The 24,414-nt window shown below is 40.0% G+C and overlaps 1 protein-coding gene across 2 annotated transcripts; it reads right to left on the bottom strand.

Annotated features, from left to right (window-relative positions):
* Positions 1–45: 45 nt before the first annotated feature.
* ngfa (nerve growth factor a (beta polypeptide)) lies at positions 46–20,861 on the bottom strand. 2 transcript variants are annotated; one of them, XM_034695028.1, is made up of 3 exons: positions 20,657–20,861; positions 3,046–3,153; positions 46–1,418 (listed from the first exon to the last, which is right to left on the bottom strand). In XM_034695028.1, exon 3 carries the CDS (start codon positions 1,405–1,407, stop codon positions 517–519), a length of 891 nt encoding a protein of 296 aa, XP_034550919.1. In that variant the 5' UTR covers positions 1,408–1,418; positions 3,046–3,153; positions 20,657–20,861; the 3' UTR covers positions 46–516. The 2 variants fall into 2 exon arrangements, with proteins under 2 accessions (XP_034550919.1, XP_034550920.1); XM_034695029.1 differs by having other exon boundaries at positions 46–1,424; positions 20,657–20,841.
* Between the last annotated feature and the right edge of the window lie 3,553 nt (positions 20,862–24,414).

Genomic DNA, 24,414 nt, shown 5'->3' with positions numbered 1-24,414 from the left:
AATGTGAACAGCAATGCTTTCTCAAACGGACACAAGAAAACAGGCAAGTACTGAGGTGTTTAATAAATAACAGCATGAACAACACAACAATAATAACAACAACAACATTAAAGCTTGATTTCATTTATATATATACACATATTGTATATATTTTCATATTTGCCTGTATAAACTATAAATATGACATGCAGTCCTCATAAGTTAACACAACTAGGACTTCTCAGACTGAGGTAGGGTCAGGGGGACCAGGGTGATGGATTGATGGAACTGTATGTGTATGTTTGCGGGTGTGTTTTGGTGTGTATGTAAGTACATGTGTGTGTGTGTGTGTGTGTGTGTGTGTGTGTGTGTGTGTGTGTGTGTGTGTGTGTGTGTGTGTGTGTGTGTGTGTGTGGATTGCTATTGTCAGTATCGATATGTCTGGAGGTGGGGAGGTGGATTACAGTATTGGCAATAAAGCTGCAGTGGCTGTTTAGTAGAAATGTGTGTGCTGGGTTCATAGTTCAGTGGTCAGGGTCAGTGCCTCAGTCGTCCTGCCCAAGACTTCCGGCTGAGAACACACACACAGGCAGCATTGATGCGGATGAAACGCCAGGCTGTCAGTTCCTTGTGGATGGTCAGGGCGCTTACAAATATGTGTGTGTTGGTGCAGTAGGAGTTCCAGTGGCGGCTGTCGATGCCGAGACAGCCTGAGTTGCCTGATTTGGAGCCTTGTTTACCACCTCGTCCCCCTGGCCTCCCTCCAATTGCAGTCCCAGAGCCTCTGTGTGTGGGGGAGCGGCAGGTGGTCTCATAGAAGAACTGTTTCTTCACCACATTGTTGATTGTAACATTGGGCAGCACTGTCACCTCGTTCCCACCTATGTCCGTGGCTTTTGTCAGGTTGCCGAGCCAGGTATTTATGCTGTCACATACTGAGTACTCTCCTCGGTGCATGGTGTGTGACCCTGCTCTGCGCCTTACCCTCACTCCCCTCACCCCTTCAATGTCATATCCCTCACCCTCCAGTGCGTCATGAGATGGAGTCTCCTCGCTGAAGACAACTCGAGGCGAGGAGCGGTAACGCCTTTTGGAGAAGAGCTTGGGGTCCACCACTGGGATGGAGGGGTCAGGTGAGGAATCTGATGTAGAATGCCCAACAACAGGACTCCTATCTTGGGTGTGTGAAGCTGCCCGATGGAGCCTCTTGGTCCTGTGGTGGCTGGTCCTGCGATGCTCCTGTGAAGTATGGTGTACAGTAATGTGGTCCCCTGCTGCTGTTTGCTGCTGTCCTGCTCTGTGATTGGCTGCCGTCTGCTGTCCTACTCTGTGGTTGGCTGCCCCGGCGCTCCAGGCCAATCCACCTGACATGTTCAGTACAGCCTGGACGCCGATCAGGAGGAGCAGGACCAGCGGTGACGACCTCATGGGCACACGTCCTGAGCCCAAAGGGATCAAGGAAAATACAAGGAAAACACAATTTAGATAATATCATGCATGTAAATCAGATGATGTACAGGTTAGACATTTTTTTAACTTCTGACAGAGTAAAAATAAATAATGCACTTTAAAAGATTTGCTCAAAGAATACAAATCTTTCAAAGTTGAAATAAAAGATTAGCTGTTCAACTTTGACTCTTACTCAAACAATAAGCAATTTGTGTGCATTTCTTGAAACTCTGAAAACCTGAAACTGGCATTTAAACAAACCGTGGAGCATTTTTATTTTTTGCATTTCCCCCATTAATGATTGGCTTATTTACGCCATGTGATTAGAAATGTCCAATTATATTCATGCAGGTGTACAGCGCTTCTGTTTTTATGCCCCTAAGCTATGGAACTCTGCCTCTGGACATCAAAATGGCGAGCTCTCTGGGTGTTTTTAAAAGTAAACTTAAGACTTACCTTTTTGATCTAGCTTTTAATTTGGAGTAATTTATTTTTAGCCATGGACTGCATTATTCTTTTTATTTTTATTATTATTTTAATCATTATTATTTTAATCATTATTATTTTGATCATTGTTTTTACATTTATTTATCTTATTTATAAAAGATAAGTATTTATCTATCTATTCTGATCTTTTTAACACTACCTTATTTTTAACTTTTCTTTCCACTATTACTTATTTTATTTACTTATTACTGTGTTGATTTTCTTTTATTTTGAAGTATTTTATTTATAATCATGGCTTTTATAATTTTACCATTGCTGTTGTTTTCTGTCTCTCTGTTATTCTGTGAAGCACTTTGGGCTAACATGTTTTTATGTATGAAAGGTGCTATATAAATAAAGTTGAGTTGAGTTGAGTTGAGTTGAGTTGAGCGCTGAAATAAAGACTCATCGTTCTTCAGTCTGTGCTAAAGTCACACAAAGCCTGTGGATGTTTTGATTAAACTATTGAATAGTGTTTATGAAGTAAAAAAATGATGTATAGATAAGGCAGGTTCAACGTTTTGTTGCTCACTCATTTTGGGAATGAGTGAACAACTAACCGGAATTGGGTTTATCTTTAAATTATCTAAGGTGTTCTTCTAAGCTGTTCTTCTTGTGCTTTTTCACGCCCTGCGATTTAAAAGAGTTCGTCTCAGAATGCTATAGTTTGTTTACTTACTGTGCTGAGACGACTTGCCAATAAGTTGTCTACTTACTAATTAGTAAGGCCTACTTGTTTGCTGAGGCTCCAATGTTTGTTGGCTGTTTCTTGGTGAAGCATTGCTGATGTGTTGTTGGGGGTAATGCTTGTATGTGATGTTGCCCTGCTTACTGTTTAGTCAGAAGCTCCAGTGATGCATAAGTATGATTTGTTAAGTTCTTACCATCCTCCTATGTAGTTGTAAGATAACAAAACCCAAATTATTTTTGTATTCAGGTGGCTAATTTAAACATACTTAAGAATATTGTATTACATTTCCACCAAGTCTGTTCTGCTAAATGTCACTAATTTCTACTCACTGCACATTTTAAGCATGTTTTTTCCTTTTCCAATATCGCAGAACCATCTTTGGTCCTTGAACTCGGATGTGTCTCGCTTTAAGTGTAGCGGTGCAGAGTGATCATGTGTACCTGTGGAATGTGTCCAGTTGAAGTTGGAGCCCCTGTGGACTCTAGAGCCAGACTCCAGTGCAGGCCGGGCCCCTCATGCCTGCCATCTGGACCCCCTGAACCACAGCTCTGTAACACACATACAGGCAAAGTACTTAACTTAGATATACAAATTCACCCAGTTGTGATGTTTAATGTTTTAGATAAGGAATACTTTAAATTTAAAGTAATGTCTGCATTCTTAATTGAAGACTGAACTTCAATTTAAGTGCAATACTCAAACTACCACTATGCATTTAATATAACATGAATGCAAAGGATTACTTAGGCTTCAAAAACACACCTCATCTCACAAAAAATAAAAATAAAATCCAAAAGAAAAACAGCTGACATTTCAACATTATCAGCATAATCTCAGTTGAGAAATGGTTGTACCCCAGTTTCTCAATAAGTAAACATACAACAAATAGAACAAATTTTCCATGCTCAAGAACACCTCAGACTTATCAGGATTTCCCCTCTGGCTTGCGTCCTGTCCAGTTTCAACAAATATAAAATGATGCAAGAAGTAAAAATAATATGTCAAGAATGAAGTTAAATAATTTCAGACAGAGAGTTTTGGAGAACTGCAAAACCCGTATTTCTCCCCTCAGACCACCTTCACTCTCCCATGCATACACAATTTACCATTATCTGAGCTTATCTCCTACCAAGAACATACACACACTCACCGTGTTTGACTCTTACAGCTAAGACTTGCCATACGTTGGAATGTTTGGCATTTCACACCTCATTAGATGTGACATATTGAACCAAGACACTTCAACATGCAATTATCAATATGGGATGTGTAACCACTAATGTGCAAAAACATTTTTTTTCCAAAAGCAGAAGGAGTCTCCATCAGTCACACATGCTCATGAAAGAATGCATGTGAGGGTGTTTTTATGAATGCCTGGATGCATATAACCCACACCCCCTCCAACACAAACACTCAAAAGGTTACTGAGGTTGACTGGAAACTGGCTTGTCAGTATTTTAGATTTATCCGCAGTGTTCTGTGGAATCCAGCTTTGTTGACTTGAAAAATGTTTATTAGAGTTGGAAATGTTTAGCTTTACATTTAAAATATTAGAAGTTGCTACGTCTCCAAAAATAAAACAAGTTTTAGTTAGTCTTTTGTGGAACATAGGTCTTTGAGATAAATGACTCCCTTCAAATCCTCTCTATGTGGCACATAATGACCAGAAGAGGTCAGTGTTGTCTGCATGCCTATTTATACTATATTTGAAAGACAACGTCAAGCAGCTGAGAAATAGCAAAATCAGACTGACTCTGTTCCCACAAGAAGAACAAGAATTATGCTTGAGAAGTTTTCTTTTTATTTGTTTAGGGAGGGGGCATGTTTTAAGTATTTGTTTGTCTCCAGGGCAACTATGGAGCACAACATGAGTACTAGAGCTGTTTTTAGTACAAAAAAGAAAAAGTGAAATGATAACTTCTATTTCCTGCTATTTTATTCTTCATTTTGACTACCTCTGGAACTTGTAAACCTACATTAACCTCATTGGATTTCTCAGACAGGCCTTGGCTTTAAAATGTGATGATTTGCAGTTGAATAATGACCTAAAAGAAAGACCTAAAGAAGTTGGTGCTAGAGGCCACAACTTAAGGTTTGCTTTTTCAGTTTTTCCATGGAAAAATCTACAAAAGTGTCTGCTCAACAGAATAAGAATTTTATACAAATAAATCTAATGCAGTTTTACTTTGGTAAAATCTTGAAATGCAGGACTTTAAGACATAATAAAGTACTTTAAAATTGTCCCGTTGGTCTTTTTACTTGAATAAAATAATGCATTATTCATCAACTGCCTTAGGATCAGTTTGGTATTATATCTGTAAAACAACCAAGTATTCTTATTGATGGACTTTTGTTTGAGACTTCTGAGAAACTGACCCAACACTGATATCACTCACACATGGAGCTGGTCCAAACAGGCAGCAGGGTTGATTGATCCCGGCTGACGGGCAGAGGACTATTTACATGGCCCAGGGTGAGCAGGGAGGATCCTAATGTTAAAAATATGTGGCTTGTGTTTAATGCCAGAGGAGCCAGCGTAAACATTGCCGCGCTAGAGCACAGAGGTCAGGGCAGTTTACAGAGTACCTCTGATTTACCGGATTACTTCAACCCTGGATCAGAATCTGTCTGGGGATACTGCCAACCCCCTCACATATGCATCCACATGCACGGCCCTGGAGCTTGCGAGATGCTACTGCTGGGGTTTTCCTGTTACTCAGTGAATAGACTCTGGATGCTCTCCCAATGCCGTTTTTGTTTTATAGTAATGTTGATACAAACTTGTGCACTGCTTCAGAAAATTGTGTTCTTGTTTCACTGGAAAGCTCTAAATATTTTAGCCACATTTGGGGGTAGCTGACCTGGCCCATAGCAAAAGATGTGTAAGTCAATGGATTTACATGCTACATACATCCTACAACAACAGTTGAGATCCACATGATACTGATAAAGCAGGAACTCTCAAAGTGCTGTTGGAGGCTTCTTGTGCTTTTAAGTGCACAAGACAGTGAGCGCCTTTCCTCTTCAGTATCCAGGCAATAAAATCAAAGTACACAAACACACATGGGAGATGCCCTTAAGAATTCAAGAGCAAGTTCTGCACACATGTGCCAGCCAAATAATGACAAAGGTATTCCAAAACAGTTACAGCAAACACCAGAGAAATGACAGCTACAGTATGGTTCAAATTTGCAGACACTCAACATACTGTATTAATACACACTGGAATAAACAATGCAGCTATTTGATATGCCTTTATGATTCATGCTTTGTACATTTTGCACTAAGGAGGATGTTTGTTGCAACATACTTTGTAAATTAGCCTCATGTGGATGCTTTGAGGAGGTTCCCTCTTACAAAAGGCAGATTCTGCCAAACTGTAAATCAGTACTATTTTTGTTGTGTCATCCATTGCTTTCAGTTGGCCCAAGTGCACACAGTGCCACATGGCACTACCTGGTCGAACTGGATTGCCAAAGATGATGAAAGGATGTGGAAAGAAGACATAAGTCAAGCAGCTGCTAAGGCTGCGACCTTGGAAACTAATCATTAGGAAGCATGAGAGTTAAACACTTCAGACGGAGACTAATTGTTTAGCCCAAGGCAGCGGAGCAACAGTAACTCATTTACTGGAAGTATTAGCTTGTAACACATTCTCATTTAGCCTGCTAGCATACAATATGCTCATTTGATCTGATTTTAGTACATACAAACTTCTTCCTCCAAATTTCTACAATTGGTTCCAGTGCAGTGTGATACAATGGTGACAAGGCAGGTGGGGCAAAAACGTGTGCCATTTAGGAGAGCATGTCCTGCCATCAGTCCAAGGTTAGTTTACATTCAGTGAGGGGCTTCTTCCTATCTGTGCGAGACATTAGTCATTAGATACCAGTTCTTGTTAAAGACATGCAGGGGTGGCATGTCAACAGTTCTCTCCAACAGACACACACCTCTTTCTTGCAGTGATGACAGCTGCATGACATTATGAGCGGGTGAGAGGGAGAGAGACAGACAGCTTGCACAGATGGAGAGAAAAGAGATGGGGAGAGGGTGATGCGGGGAAAAACAGGAAGGTAAACAGTTTTTCTGTGTCTCTCATCATGTCAGTGTAGTGCAGTTCCTCTTGCTGTCATCTGCTGGAAATAATTACCAGGAGAGAGGACTGCCAGGTCAACTTGCTTGCTTTTCACTTTTACATGCACCCAAATAGTGAAATAATTTAGCTGTTACATATTTCTACATAAATGGCACGTAATGCCTGTCAATGCTTGATAAACTGAAATGAAAATCTTCAGTTAGGATAAGTCTCTGCAGAATCGTGCAAACATGCATCAAATGCCTTTTACCCTGCAGAGCTATAGTCACAATTACATGCCTCCATACTGCTTTGTTCGATCCTAATCAAAGCATGTCATCTACAGGAAGACAATCTGCTCGTCACAGCTGAGACAAGCCGCCTTGTCAGTAGGATACAGCAGCCAAGAGTCTGCCATGAATCAAGTCATGAATCAAGTTTTTGTCACGCAAAATGATGTCATGCAGTAACTGCTAAAAGCCCAATGAAGCTGCACTCTACATACATTCTTGAGAGGCTGTCAGGGATCTGGCTAAACTTGGAAACACTTTAAAAGTATTGTATATGGACTATACTGGATGGACGCTCAGACAGCCAGAAAAAGTCACTTTATAAAGTAAACAGTTTAGAATACAAGAATTTTTGTAAGCTAGAAAATCAGTTGAAAACATTTATTAATGAAAAATGACAGATACTTCTGTAGTTAAGCATAAAAATAAGTTAATAAGTGGATCTTTTCAGGGCTTTTTTTTTCTCAAGCCACAATGTTCTTGCAGATCTGAAACTGCACATCAGAGGAGATGAGAGAGAGCAGCTTCTTCCCTGTCCTCTCCCCTCCCACTCACGTTTAAAGACGTGCTGGGGGAATAAAGGCACCTGTTGTACATCAGGGATACTTCAAAAAGTAGACTGTGCAGCTTCAGCCACAGGAAGACCGAGACAGGCAGTGTCAAACTGACAGACACAAGCAACCTGTGAAAGCACTTGACTCCTCAAGGCAATGACAAATGATGCAAGAGGTGCAGAACAAAAGGACATGCAGAGTACAAAATAGCTTGACCTGACCAACAGCTACAATATGAAGAGAGACCACATTAGCTTGTATTAAGCTTGATGGGTTCATGGGGTGCAGCAATAAAAATAAATCTGGCATGTACAATGTATAGCTAACTTTATTTACAGCGTTTTACTTTTTTTTTTATTTCTGTAAAAACAAAAAGCCCTCATAAGACTGACCTCTTTGTTTAATAGTTGGCTGATAATTGCAAAACCCTCAGTCGTCCAGTGAGCAGTTTTCTAGCTCAGTAACATCGTGCCAGTAAGGCCTCTGAATATATTCACCACTAGTAAAACCACTAAAGAGCATGGTGCCAAGAAGTGAGAGCACAGACATCAAGAAATAATAGACATGTTTGGCGCCTTTAAGCTGTAGTATACTACAATGTTGCGCCCCCCTCCAGCCTAGTGTTGGCTGATAAAATAAAAGTCTTGATTGACAGAGTTTTCATTTGTATAGTTTCTGGAAATATTGCCTAAAGCCTCTTTCAGAAGCTGCTGCTTGTCTATTATCTGTGCATTTGTTATATCTATCTCTAGTATCACTGTCTGAGTCGTCCCTCTGATGCTTCCAAAACACGTTTAGATCATTGAATATATTTGTGCAATGACTGGTCAGAGAAGTTGACTATTAGTTTAAATAATGACCATTTGTCGACCTGGAAAAATCCTTAGTCCAAGGCAGCTTGAATGTATGATATAAAACCAACGTTTTCCACTGCAGTTCCTGTTCAGCAGGGGTCAAATAAAAGCTTTTCACTCAGTTCAGGGTATCTAGAGAATATCAAGGAAGCAGGGAGCAAAGGTATGAGTACTAAAAAGGATCAGACCTTACTTAGGTTTGTGACTTGTTCTGCTTCTATCCTTCTTTTCATTAGTCAGTCTGATCTTCATTGATTCATCTTCTCCCTCTCTGCACCTAGACTGTGACCTTACATGTGTCTTTTGTCTCATGGTTCGAAGACAGCTGTGACTTCCTGGATACATGGTCATTTTTGTAACTGACAGCAATACAAGATTTCAACACTGTACAAGCAAATGTGTGCAGGTGCAGACAGCTGCTCTTGTGGATCTTTATCATTTCCCTGTGTTGAATGAAAAATACACAATCATTTTCTGATTATGTCCATAAACCAACTCTCTGGGGAGCTAATCCTGTTGTCTCTTTTCCAACTGGGCCATCTCCAAGCCAGTCTGTGTTTTTTTTTGTTTATTATTTTGCTATGTGGGATAAAGATAAATGTCTACTGCTTCAGAAGCTGGATTGGGATTTCTGTCATGAAATGCCCAAACCACAGACAATAGGATTTCACTAGTTCACTCATAGTGGAAGGAATTTCTCTTGAAACTGGGATAATTAAAATAGTTTGACTCGTGTCTGCATGTGGCTCCACTTTGACTTCTACAAGAAAAGATGTTTGCAGGTTGAATCAAGAGAGGAATATGTGTCAGTGCAACTGAACAAAATGTGAATACCTACTAGTTCATTTTAATCCCGCATACCAGGTAGTAAGTGTAATCCATTAGCATAATCCTTTCTCTTTCATGTACAAAAACCTCAAAAAGACTGACATTAACAAGTCACACATTCCCATTCGAGATAACAGAACACATTTCCAGGAACCCAAGGCCTCAAGTTTGGCGCTGACAGTGTCTCTCTGGCCCAAAGAATATAATTATATCTGTTTTCAGCCCACATTGTCCAACAGTAAGCAGGACAAAGATTCGTCATAAAGCGAAGATTGAAATGAGTCAAAAAAACATTTTTATTTAAAAGAAATTCAACAGCAGTTATGTTGAGGAGACCAGTAAAGAAGAGCAAAGCAGGGCTTTGTACAAGACAGACTATCATGTACTTTTAATCTTACAGTATGGTTTCTGCTTTTTTCCATAGAAGAAGAAAAGAGGTTGTGAAAGTTAAACCATGTTAAGCAACACAAAGGTTTCTTGATGTTCTTAAACATGTGGACGTCGTGGCAGTCTGTCTCCCTATTGACTGTCCTTTATGGCAGGATAGAGGAGTGGGCCTACCTCGATAGATGGCCAGTGGTTGATTTAGAGAGGGATTGCTGAAGTGATTACCTTGACAAAGGTGTACGAGAGGCCACACAGACAAAAATGAACTAGTTTATGTTCATAGTTCACAGTCCAAAAAATAGACATGTTCACGTTCCCTTTTTTCTTTAGCTGCACCTTCATTTTTGTTAAGTAGAGCCTCTTATGCTTCAATCTTTAGACCTTTAGACATTTCCTAAACTAAATGAATTACTGTATTATACCAGAGAGTCATAGACAGATCTTAAGTTTAAAAGCCAAGAAAATCCCAATTAAACATTTAGGAAAAACATCAGCAGCATGACAATTTAGAGACATCATATACCAGGAAAGAACTATAACCTGTAGGATGTATATTTTGCTAAACTTTCAGACCTTAACGCCCATATCCAGACGGAATTCCTGCTGCAGAAAAATAATAGGGGTCAGATAGTTTCACCTAAAATAACAAAACTAAGGGTAAAGGAACACTGAGCAAACACAAAAAAATGAATTATTCTCCATTCCTAAAAAGAGACCTCTTTAAAGCCTTACAAATTTCAAGCACATTGAAATCTGTCCTGATTTGTTCTAAAACCTCTTAAAATGTTACCAAGTCCTGGCTTCATCATAACTACACCTGAAGTGACAGCAACAAAAACCATGCCTGCTCTATGCCATGAATCCAACTTTGGCTGATTTAAAACATAGTGCTTGGTAACTCTTGGCAACTCTTGGTACCTCACTGATCCAACCAGAATGTGAACAGTCATTCATGGTCTCCAGAGTAAACTACGCTCACGTTCTTGTTCATGAGATGCATATTGAGCCACTGTTAGCCAAAATACATTTCCCCTTCAGTGAATGCGTTCATTTCAGCATGTTCACACACAACATTGGCCATTGCATTACAAAGTTCAAGTTATTGTCCATGTCTGAATTTTAGAAAAAGGACTGTCAGCAAAAGCACAGAGCATCAGACAGGCATTCATATGGATTAATATGCATGTGCAGTAGAGCCCCTGGAAGACCTTGACAAGAGCTAGCATACATTTTCCTAATGTTGTGTTTGCTATGACATTGACTTTTGAAGACAGTTGGAAGTATTTGTTTAAAGGCACAATGTCAACATGAAAGAGCTCGTTTATTTATCAAATGGAACTGGCTTCGGATCATTTGTATTTAGCATCTTACAAACAAAGACTCTTTAATAAACCAAAGCTGCATTGACACTAAAGAAAAATAGGGATGCTCTGAAGTGAAAAATGTATCAGTTATTTAAACAGAAATATAAATTCTGTCTGACCAACTAATCCTAGGTAAGATAACCTTGGAAAACATTCAAAGTTGAGTTAAACTATGCCAGTTCAACAAGACACAGCTTACATTCAACTTTACCCCAATATTCTGGTCCAAAATAAAGCCAATATGAGACAATATGAGATGCAATCTGTCATCTGTGCTTATTCACATCTGAGGAGTGGAGTATAGTGGCTGTAGCCATTGACTAGGGTTGTAATCCTGGCCAGTGGTGGGTGGCTGTAAGATAAGATAAGATAAGATAAGATAAGATAAGATACTCCTTATTCATCTCACAACGGGGAAATTCATGGAGTTACAGCAGCAAACAAGAAGGTGTACAGTACAAGAATTTCAACAAGAATATAGATATATATATATATAGATATATATATAGATAGATAGATAGATAGATATATAGATAGATAGATAGATAGATATATAGATAGATAGATAGATAGATAGATAGATAGATAGATAGATAGATAGATAGATAGATAGATAGATAGATAGATAGATAGATAGATAGATAGATAGATATAGATAGATAGATAGATAGATAGAAAAGGTAATTTGGTAATTATTTTCACCAACTGATAATTCTGGTTCCAACTAACTGACATTAAATCATCTAGTTGACTAAATGTGCACATCTCAAAACAAGGTAATGTGAGGTCCATTCTGTTTGATGAAGTATTTACTGCTGTTGGACTTCCTGATGTGTTGAACATCACCACATTAGCTTCAATGCTAAGTTAAAAGCTTGGTAACTCTGAAAGACACAATGGATATTTCTTTAAACACTCTGTATTGGCAATAGCTCTCAAGTATTTTGCTGAGTGAATATATTCGGCCTTGTTTCACAAATTTTGTTGACAGTTGACATTACTGCGAATCAACTTGGTACTTTTGGTGAAATAACTGCTGTACGACTTTTTTAAGGTCAATGAACTTCATTGTCATGATATTGTATGATGTCCTTATAATGAACTTCCGGCTGCTGTCTAAGATCCCTGTAGAACTTGAGGCATGAGGTTATTTTGGCAATGAGGCAAATCCACAACCGGACTCCCATGCCTGTGTTATTGAAAGTTCTTGTCCCTTTTTTTTCCTCCTCCCTGCAACATGGTCCCTCCTTAGTCAACCCAACCTCTCCCTGTACCGGACCAGCACATGTGGGAGGCCGGTCCTCCAGGCCTTGAAGGCAGGATGAACACAATGATCAACATGTTTTCCAGACCCCTAGTTTTTATGACCTTGACATTCAACAATCTTCTCATGACACGTGGTTAATCTTTTGGCATGAACGAGGTAATAACTCCCCCTTGCTTGTGAGAATCTATGATCCCAGAGCGGGGCATTGAGAGGAGGAGGAGGACCAGAGGCCGGAATGCCTGTCTGGCCACGGAGAGAGATGTAGACAGAGGGATGGAGAGGAAACAAGCAGACATCAAGGGACAAGGAGAGGCAGCAAGTAATGGTGGGTGGGATACAGATGGGCAATGGGATGTCTTGGGAATTTAGAAAAAAGGCCTATGTCATAGAAAAATAGCAGAGCAAAAAAGGAAGAGGTTGTTGGGGAGCAGAAATGGAGACAAAGGAGTGTTCAAGGACAAAGAAGGAAGGAGGATGAATGCTACAGGGAGTTCCTTAGAGTTTGGGATTAAAGAGATACACAAGAGTTTCATTGCTAAGGTTTTTTTTTCCTATGGCTTGACCAAGACAATCGACAGAAAACCCACTACCTAGAGGGTGTAGCTCATGCAGCTTATTTGCTGTGAGGGAATTGACTACAGGCCTCAAGAAGCATCAAAGTTGTTAAATGAAAAGGTTAATATTCTTGCTTACAAACACCCTTGGGCTAGTAAAACTATATTGGCTAAAAGACATTGGGTAAAATAGACCTCAGCCAATTTACTGATAAGGATCACTGACTAATTAGTCATTCAAGCCCGATTTGACTCATCTGACAGTATGAAATCTGTGCTCTGAATACAACGTTTACAGCTTGTATACCTCAACAGAAATTGAGCATATAGATTTGCATGTGACACTTTGACTACATGCTGGAGCAAACAAAACAGCAGAGGAGATCGTGAATGAGTCACCCAGGTAAATTTGCTGTGGAACACAGCGACACGTGGGCGTTTAGAGACAGACTGGCTCACTCAGAAACCCAAAATTTCCATGACGCCCCATTAGTGATGCGGTCTCTCATGATGCCATAAGCATGGGTGTGGACCCATAGACACCAATCGGGTATATGATGTGTCAGACATTAGAATATGCATGCGCGGTTGTTCGTTTATTGTTCTCACTTGAATGCTGTTATAAAAAGTGTGTGCGACATGGTTAATATTAATATTCTCCACCTGTGAAGATATCTAGGGATGACAGTCAACCAGTAAGTAAAACATTTCTGGGCAAGGCCTCTCCAGGAATATTATGATTAAAAGCTACATTCATATTAAGCAGTAGACAGTGTTATAGAAGCTGGTACAGTACAGGTAAAGTACTTTGCCTGTGAGCTATTGTTGAGTTCGGCCTTCCATCTCATTTTTGTGTGACATGGATTCCATTTTTAAATGTCATTTAAATGTCTTTTGTTGTTTTGGGGTGAAGGTCAACCACCCAATGCGGGACATATAATCTATGAACCCATTACTTTACTCCAGAATACTGGAGGAAATTGACAAAGACCTAACTACATAAATCACCCCTGCTGTCAGGTAACCCAAACAGCTATCAAATAGAAACATCATTTTGCAGTTATGTGGAATACTAATTCTGTTAGTTGATAATTCATCATGCTTTTTTTGTCATTGAAACTATAATTTTTCAAAAACTTTAAGTTCATAGCAATACAATTATATTCAGCATTACAAACAAAACACATCTTTGGTACTTTTTAGCTCTTTTAAATACTCATTTTTAGATGTAAGGTTTAAAGAGCAAACAGCCCTCTCCACTTTAAGTGCTCAGTGTAGTTGCAGAATCATACAAAAGAGGCTGCATTACTGTTATGAAAGGCCTCTTCAGAGCTGTTCTGAATCCTCCAAAGACAGAAAATATGATGCTGTCTTCACTCCCGCTACAATTTGATTGCAGCCTACCTTCTCCAAAAAGACTTGACCTGGCCGTTTTTCTGTTCTGTGTGGTCTCCACGTCTTTCTGTCTCATCTCTCCTGCTTCCCTCTTTCTCCTCCCTTAGTCCATATCTCCCTCCCCTTCTTCTCTTCACACCCCTCTAGCTGATGTCAACCACCTGTCTGCATGGGACCTCCCAGCCCATCTTCTGTCTATTAGCAGCATGCCATGCACAGCGTGTAAGCAGAGCAATGGTGAAAGAGATAAGAGTGGCTACTTTCCAGAACGTCTGCATGTTTGTGTTTGTGTGTGTATATATATTTGACCCGCAGCAAGGATTTAGATGAGTTAATATTTACTAAAGAGCTTAATGCCCTGGCTTAACATAGAATCCAGAAAAGAGAAATTACCTCCCAAAGTATTGAAAGTTCTCATGAGAAACCATCAATCCTTAAAAACAAAACGTAATGAAAGATAAAGAGTGCGCTATTTTTCGAAGGCAGAGGTGGAGAGCAGTTAAAGAAGAATTACAATTCATACATTTCTGCTTATTGTGTGGGCGACCAAATTCAACAACCAGCCAGTGGCTCATCCTCCTGCATACTGCGCATTCCCTATTCACATAATCCGAATAAGTGCATAATAAGCGGCCTCACTTGTATCCTTGGGGCTAAGGCGTGTTTGAGTGTTTGATGAGTATCCAACACAAACACACAAACACATATACATACATGCGAATTACTCATATGCACGTTCAAACCACATCCATCCAATGCTGGCCATGTCTGTCTTCATCTTTCCTCTGTAATTTTTTTAAAAGAGGAAACTTTGTATAACTTTGGAAGAACCAATTAAAAACATAGTCAGAGGATCTCTTGATTTTTTTTAAATTCAAATTTTGATCATATTTTCAAGGCTTTTGAGAATTTGAAAATATTAAGTTTTCTTGTTCTGTTGATGGCAACGAGGGAGAGTGTCATGTCAAAACAAGCCTCCAAATCGGGATAAAGGGAAAGGAAAGTGAGAGTGAGATGGTGTCATCGCATTAATCCAATTGCACACACGCACAGAAAGATAAAAAGGGGTTGTGGTGAAACAATTCAAAACATCAGATGTGCACTTTGTCAATAGATTAAGACCACAACACTGTTATTCTTGCAGTAAGCAAAGCCCAGGTAATTCAATGATTTATCAGCTACTGTGTGTTTGGGCTGCATGCACATGCATGAGAGGGAACCATAGCTGAAAGTCAAAGAGGCATTTAATGTGGAATGAGCAGGCATGTCGGCACATTCAGATGTCATTCTTACAGCATATAGAGCACACACTCGTGCACAGACATAGAAACAGAAACAAGCAGACACAGGCAAACACTACACCTTTTGATGAAGCACCTGTCGAAATCAGATCTCCAACAGTCAAACACAAAAGCCAACTTGCATTGACAGAGCTGGATTTACTTTTCAATGTATAGAAAAGTCCAAACACAGGAGTGTATTATTCTTGATTCAGTGCCGTGCAGAAGGTCTAAAACCAGGTCCATATGGGGAAAAAAGGTGCTGGATAAAACAGTCCCGCCAAAGTCTGACAACAATTCTGTTGAGATCAAGAAAGTTTCAACTGTCAAACAAAGTTAACTTGATTTCTATTGAATACATTTCTCCTAAACATTGTGAGATGTTGTTTGTAAAAGAAATGTCAACAAAGATTACTGCAGAAAGAAACTTGCATGGTGATGTTGAGTTTCCATATTCTCCTCTCCTCCCTGTGTCACACGTTTCAAGATCCTGACCTGCGCTGACCTCCAGTTTTCCTTCTTAAACACAGACGTCACCTCAGGCCAAAACTCTGACCTCTTACCTCCCGACTGAACACTTAAGCTGGTTCACTTTACACCAGATGTTCCTGCCCCATTCTGTGCTCTGACCTGTACCAGACTGCTGCTCTAGAGAGCTAGAAGACATTGAAAGCAGGTTCTGGGCTTACTTTTTCACCCATTAATTATCTTGGACAGGAAATCATTGTTCTGAAATCTTAAACAGCTTATTCACACCAAATAGACTGAAAGGGATCAGGTTCTGTTCATTTGGTAGTTTTTTTTTGTGATGTGTGTTATGTCTGGAAGTTATTTTGAATTGAGCTGTAGCTAAATTATGTGCTTTTATTTTTGAACATTTTGAAAAAAAAGGTCAGCTTTCTTTTTAATGCTTACATTCAGATCAATGTTATTGAAAGTAGAGAAGAAGGATGTGAAATCTTCTAATAGTTGACTTGTACATGACTTTAAGTCCTTGTTGGAGTTGCAACTACTGGGTGTGCATTGGACCTTGACACTTTTACTGCTTGCAGGAAGTAGACATACAGTTACTCACAGTTGCAAATTTCCAACAGATAATCCATGCAGTGGTTTCATCGTAATTCAGGGATCATAAAGAACATTTTACATGGACATTGAGTCACAAGGAATGGGACTTTGCTTTGTTAAGATTAATCCTAATATAATGGAGCAATCTGAGTTTAAAAGGTAGGTTTAAAAAAGTGGAAAAAGATCATCTTCATATCCACATCTTTTTATTAGTAGTTTACAATCTTAAAGTTGCAAGTCCTTGTCTCCAACATGAAAATAATAATGTATGTAATATTGCTTCATATACAAAATGATTGTGTTTATGTCATACACTGTATAAAACATGGACACCTAAAGGCAGATTTATACTTCTGCGTCTCCCCTACGTAGCAGGGGCTGACGTGGACAAGAGCACCACATACTTCTGCGTCGATGTGTCCGTGACGCGCAGCAATTCTCCGACAAAACGCTTGAGGGCAATGTGGTCTTCTTTGATAGGCCGGTCGCCTGCTTCCGGCCCGCTATGATCTCTGTTGACTTTTCCACAGCGATTCAGAGCGTGTTATATTAATCTAGAGCTGGTACATGTTGCTGTTTATCATGCAGACATGATTACATAAAGAATAGAGAGGAGGAGATGAAATATACGGCTGATGTGCGGCCGATGAGCCGGAAGTACTGTAAATAGGAGCTGAGGGGACAAATCACAGGGCTTGCGGTCCGTGTTGATTCGACGTGTAGTTCCATTTTGGAGGATGTGCATGCCAGCTACATGCACAGGCCTCTGTTTAGGTATGGGAGTTACGTGGACCTCCGGCGTAGGCTACGCCGTCGATTCGACGCAGAAGTATAAATCAGCCTTAACTTTCAATCAATCTAGAAACTGGCAAAGAGGTGGAGTCAAGACAAGCTTTTAGCCTCCTGGCAAACAGGTACAACAACGTGCCCATATGTCCATGAACACAGACATGTCCTTTATACCACCCTTAGCCTTACATTATCTTAACAGATGTGTTTATAAAGAAGTTCATCCCTCATACAGAACAGTGAAAGAATAAATAAATGAGCTTGAGACCAAAGTCCCTTTTTTGAACCTTATTAATTATGATGTCAAAATGTCCATTTTAACTTGTGACCAAGTTGAGATTCCTTGGCTTTTGCAGCCAACCTCCAAAAGACACTTGAGGAACTGCACTTTTTTTCCACTATCATATTGGCTTTGTTTTTTCACTCTTGAGGTTGCTGCTTGGTTTAAGATCTGTACAGTGCACGATGGCTTGAATTTAGTAATATTTGTGAAACATTTTATGTAGAAGTCAAGGACAAACTGTTTTACGATGATGTCTTTTTAATTTGTTGTCAAGGAGTTGGTGTGGTCAGTTTCAGGCCCTAAGGTTAAAACAACATAATTAAACTATCAGCCCAGGTGTGTTGCACAGGTGTTACAACACTGCAGTCTAGACAGCTCAAACTTTTACATCCTTTTTTAAGACTGGATGCTCACTCTGACATAATTTAAGTTGAAAAGATTACAGGACATGCATGCCTGCTTAAAAGTTAGCACAATGTCAAGTCTACAAAGAAACAGAGAAAACAATAGCAAAAGAGTAACTACTGTGCATTTTTTTTAACATACAAGAAAACTTTTTATTGTATGTTTGCAATTGCATAACAGAAACATTTTTGAATACACACAATTACAGCTTCAGTGCAATCTTAACATGTAAATAAAATGCCTAAATGAATGTCATGAACTTGAAGAATTTGGGCAAAATGCACAAGAACACTATCAGCTGCTCACAGCTGACAGGCATGAAGCATTGATGAACATGATAATGTAGATGAGCTAGATATATTTCTTGTAAATGTACTCTTTCGCTGGCCTGCCTCTACATACCACTCAGAAGCTTCATCAAACTTGAAGACATGGTTATCTACTAAACCTCATAGTTAAGATAATGCTTTTCCCCTTACAGTTGAGCTTGCTTAACATATTTACCAAATTATACCTACTGAAATTTTATTTTTACCTCCTTTCCTCTTTTTCTGTTACTCTCTCCTCCTGTCTTTCTCTCTTTCACTCACACACATACACGCCGTACACATACATACATTCATGCACACACAGGTGCTAACATTGGGGAAAGCTGTAATTCAGCTTCAAAGGGAAACCTGAGAGGGTCATGAATAATCACAGACATCTTTGTCTGTGGGGGGAAAACAGCACTGTCCATCTGCCCTCCATACACATACGTATATACACACCAGTTCATGAGGCCATAAGCTTTTTTTAGCCCTTAAGTATGGTCAGCCTTTGAGTTTGAGGAATATATAACAACCGTTTTCCATTTGAAGCTCAAAACCAAACTCTTATTAATACTGGTAAAACTGATTTAAAATGTTTTTTTCTGTGTACTTTAGCCAAAAAGAGAGCCAAACAACATGGCAAGCGGACAGGCTAAAAGCCAAGCCAAAGGACAGGTGCTTGGTGCTTGGTTGAGTGTTAGCAGTGATATTACAGCAATCGACTTGCTCTGCGTGGGTTATAATCTTGACCTAGAGAAATTAAAGCTGTCAAGTTTACTTATTTTCTATTCTGCAGATGATTTGCGCAATACTTATAGTTGACATCATTGTGTTTAAGTTTTTCAGCTAAAGTTGTCTACTTCTCATAGCCTTGTTGTCGGTACAGCACCATACCAGCTTCCTGGAACCAAAAGGCGACAATGATCTTTTTTTCTTTGGCCAGAAGCATATTTTGAGCTTAATGCTCAGATATATGCATAAAGCAAGTGGGTGCTGTCCTGTGACAAAGGACAGCACATTTACAAATCTGGTATATACTGTACAGTAGAAGGTCTCTGAAACATTTGCATATTGACTTCTTTAGGAGGATTTGCTCTGTGTTTATCAAATGGACCGGGTGCAGTATCTGTTGAGATGTCATGTAAGATATACAGCCAGGCTGCTGTAGCTTTCTCTTCCCACTTCCTCTGTGGACCAACAGAGAGGTGATGAAAACACACTCGGCTCCCCTACGGCACATGCTGGCAGAAAAAGTGAAGCTCGTAAACAATTTGGACAATCTAGTTTTGTACAGAGCGTAGCACATTTCTCCTGAGAGAGCTTTACTCGCCGACCTACGCTGAAAGTTTCAATACGTGTTCTTATCTAACACAGATGTACATGCACAACGCTGCAGAAAGAGACTATGTTCACGTGTGTGTGTGTGTGTGTGTGTGTGTGTGTGTGTGTGTGTGTGTGTGTGTGTGTGTAGGTGTATTTTAACATAAATAGAGGTCAAAGTTAGCTGAGCAACTTGGGGCCTCGGTTAAGGCCTTCTAAGTGTGATGTTTGTTTGTGTGTGTAAATGTTGGTACGTGGTGACATTCCTCTCCTGTCAAAGCCTCGAAAGGAATTCCCTGGTAGGAGTGGCAGGCATGAGTGTGTGTATGCAACACATGTTGCATACACACACTCATAATTACATCCAAATATACATTTTAAAGTTTATAATATTGATCAGCTGCAAACCCACCCAGACATAGACAAGGATAAGGTCAACAGCAAACTTCATGTTGGACATTGGAGATCATCACCATCTACAGGTCCTTTAAGGGGTTGTGTAACATGAGCACAGAGAAAGACAGATAGAAAAAGAGGGGGAGAGAGGAAGAGAGACAGATAGGAAGGAGAGAGAGAGAGAGAGGGAGAAAAAGAAGGTAACTTGATGTCCCAGGAGATCTTTGAACAGTGAGCTGGTTCACATTGAAGTTTAGAGAACCCCTTTTTTGTTAACCTCACCTATAGTCCCCCTTTTTCTTTCCTTCCTTTATTCTCTCTCTCTCCATCCATTTACACCTGAAAACCACTGTAACTGAAGGAAAACTTGTAAAGACCAAACTTTACATTCATCACTCAACTGAACCTTTCAAATATCTTTTGTGAGTGCTAGTTTGTTGCAGGGAGAAAATTCAGAACTCTGACAGACTCCTCAATTCAGATACTCCACTTTCACTTAATGACAGGTATGAAGAAACTTTTGGTGTGAATCTTCTGAGAGAGCCTGTTTCTTGATTTTTCTGTGCGATACACACCTTAAATATTTACACAGGGTTAAATCAGAGTTTTAAAAGAACAATGTAGTACTCACCCTCGCCCTGTTAATGCTCTTCTTCTCTTCCCACTAAGTGACAACTTCCAAAATTAAATCTTGTTATATTCCACCTCACTCTCTCTTCAGACCAAGGGCAGAATTATCCCAAACTCCAAAAATCCCGCTCCTGCTTTTAAAGCTGTGAATCCAGGTCTCGGGCCATCCACTTCTGTCTGTCTCCCTCCCACACTCTTTGGGAAATGGATTGTTCCAAAAGTTTAGTAGAGGAGTCCCAGAGCTGCTCCCTCCCTCCCTCCCTCCCTCCCTCTCTCCCTCCCTGTGTGGCTCACTGCAGGTCCTAGTGCCTACCCTTTCCATGTGCTGCGTGAAGGAAAAAAAAAATAGCACAGCTGCTCGTAAATTTCACCTAGCCACTGTTATTCATTCTGTTTTTCCAGCCTACATTTCTTCCACTTTTGTCTCTATTGCGCAAGTCTGTGGAAATACACTTTCACTCTGGGATGATTCAGCTTCTTTTCACTTGAGGTTTGACATCATCTTATGGTGAGGTCAGACTCCAGCACCTCATTCATTGCTAGCCTGGCACAGATACCCTTGGATATGGAGTTTGGGTGCAATATGCCTCTGCCATGCATGTAATCTCTTTTTTCATTTTATTGGCAAGGTTCACACTATCAGAACCATTAGTTTCTGTTTGCAGTCCAAATTGCATCTTTTACTAGAGTGTCTGTGAGGAGCAATGGAGTTTAAATAATTGCCCTAAATGCTGCAAAGTGCTTCATAAAGTCTTGCCTGTTAGATGGCACTGGATCAATGTCAGAAACTTGTGAGATTGAAGACGCTGAGCACAGTATGAAGAAAAAGACAGCAAAACTCAGATCTTGGGTCTAATATAACAGAGTACAGTAAACCGGCTCTTTTTGGAAAGCAAAATCTGGTCATAGAGATCAGTCAGATGGTAGAAAAATGACGAGCACAGGGAAACAGAAAACTGGAGAATGGAGAATTAGAGTGTATACCATCTTGACGGCTTCAGACAATAGCCAATGGTTGCCCTTTCAATTGGGATTGCTTAGCATGAGCTCCAACTCCAAACATCCTTCATGATGGGCGAGGTAAAATAAGTGGAATAGCTCACCAACCATTTTAGAAACATGCAACACAAACATTTTATCTTTCTACACTGGAAGGCCTGGCCTTTTTACTGAGAATTACTATTGTGTTGACATTTTAAGACAATAGAAGATGGTTTTGCAGATAGCCATGCATGAAGTCAAATACCATCATCCTCATGTAGAGGAGGACTGTGGAGGGAGGATCAGCTTCTCATCCACTACAGGAAACATCTTTTGAGGGCTTATATCGGACATATCGCGCATTCTTTTCAAGTCAAACGTTCAAAGGACCATTAGTCAGATGAAAATCCTAGACTTGCAAGAATAGATCTTTGATGGTCTGTTGCAACCAGGAATTCATCTCTGCTACTTGTCAGAGAGAAAAAGTGAAATAGAGTGAACCATGCAGCTATGATACCCCTCACCCTGCTAGAAATCAGCCACACCCTGCATTCAGCAGGGCCTCCAGGCTCCAGTGTCACAACACTCTCTCTCTCTTGACATTTTTCTCCCTCATTTGTTTATGCATCTTTATTTTCCTGTCTTGCCTTTTCACTTTTTTTTCGGGCTCTATGCATTTCTCTCTTTCACAGCTTCTCTCTGACCTGAACCGTATCGTTGTCAGAGCCCCTGGCATTGAGCAGACAGACTTCCCACCCCTCTTCTCCTACAGACAGAGAGAGGGGGTAAAGAAAGCGAGAGAAATAAGAGAAAGAAAGGATTGTATATCAGTGTCATCTCTCGTCTACTCTTACTGGGAAAAAGTGAAAATTCCTTCCCTTTGCTCAAGGTTTGAACTCTGATGGTGTTTCAGTGTTAATGAGCAAACGCTATTGGGTGTAAATGGGCCCTGCAGAAAAAAACACAGGCTAAAACTCAAGGAGGGGTCTTGCGCTGCACAGGAACCTTGACCCTGAATGATGAGTTCATACCCTGAGTGGGCATTCCCCCAGTGCTGGCTCTTTTTGTTGCTCAGTGTGTGACATTTACTGATGTGTGTGTACAAGCTTGTTTCCCTGTCAAAACTGCCTTGGTCCTCATTATCCAGACTGAGTTTGAAAGGGGAAACCCCAGTCAATGAACTATAACCCTGCACCCCACATGGGGGTTGGTGAGAAATGCTTAGGAAGGGTGAGCACTTTGGACTGGGAGGGTGTAGAGGAGGTCAGTAGTGCAACAATATTCTCATATTTCAGGCATTTAAACGCAGACTACTTCAGGATCTCTCTCTCTGTGTGTGTGTGTGTGTGTGTGTGTGTGTGTGTGTGTGTGTGTGTGTGTGTGTGTGTGTGTGTGTGTGTGTGTGCACGCGCGTGCGTGCGTGTTTGTGCATGTGTGTGACCTTGTTTTAGGCCTACACCCAAACACAAGTGATTATTACATTGTTTATCGGGTTTCTTCACCTTTGGCTATTTTCTCAAATGTACATTTTGGGGATCTGAAAGTCACTGAATCTTAATCAAATATCATTACTTAAGATGTTTGGCTATTGAAATACACTTATTTCTGTACTTTGTTAAAGACACCTGTTTATAAGTGAAAAAGTCCAATACTCAATGCATTTGTCTGTGTTTATTTAAAAAATAATGATAAACTCAACACACCCGTCCCATTGACATTGAAACAATGTTTTTCAAAGTTTTGTTAGGGTTTGGTGCTGTTAATCATTGCAGTGCACGCGTGTGTCTGTCTGTGTGTGTTATAATAACTGGAATGGCTTATAAATCCAGCTTTTATGTGTGGTCTTCGATTTACAGCTCTATAAATTCCAGTAAATGCCTGCAAAGACTTGAAGTCTTGTTCTGACATTACCACAGTGCATAATTATTAAGATGCGATCTGCACAATACCACATAATCTCTCAAAGAATATGTGGGTTAATTCTTTTCTGCTCTGCAGCCGTAGGGCACCAGTGCAGTGCACCAGCACAAAATCCACATCCAAATACCCTCAATGTTTCCTTCCAAGCACTTAACAACAGGCTAATCCTAAGCCACGCTCAATGTGTCTCAATAACATCAGAGGGAAGCGGTCAGACAGGTTTCTTGCTTGTACATGACACTGCCCAGGGACACACAGGCCTGCTGAAACAAACACACACACACACACACACACACACACACACACACACACACACACACACACACACACACACACACACACACACACACACACACACACGTGTTGAAGCACACATCTCAATTCATCTCAAATCATTCAAACTATGATGTCATACTTAATATAAGAATCATATGTCTGCACTGATGAAGATCCTCAGTGATCCAGGTGAGTTAGACAACTTAAAGGGTCAATTCATCCAAAATACACAAAGGGGTTTCCTGTACCCCAGGAGTTATAAAGCTTTGCAGTTTTAATTCTATGATACAAGGACTTTATATACCGTATATTTTTCTGGAATGAAGGGTTCGAATGCTTAGGTTACTCAAAACATTAAAAAATAACATTCATATGAAAGAAGCAACAACACTTCAACCACTTACACAGCTACAGAAAAAGTAGTTATTTAAAAAGGTGTTACAGTTTTTTTTTGATTGCTTCAACACGATTTTGAAAACACGGCCTATTTTGTCAAAACACTACACACGTAGTGTGTCCCAGTTTTCATGCTCCTAAAGTAGTGTGCATAACATTGTAAACTCAGCAAATATCAGACAAACA

Source organism: Notolabrus celidotus, chromosome 11, assembly GCF_009762535.1.
Source record: "Notolabrus celidotus isolate fNotCel1 chromosome 11, fNotCel1.pri, whole genome shotgun sequence".
Lineage (NCBI taxonomy): Eukaryota > Metazoa > Chordata > Actinopteri > Labriformes > Labridae > Notolabrus > Notolabrus celidotus.
This window is presented reverse-complemented; position numbering and strand designations above follow the sequence as displayed.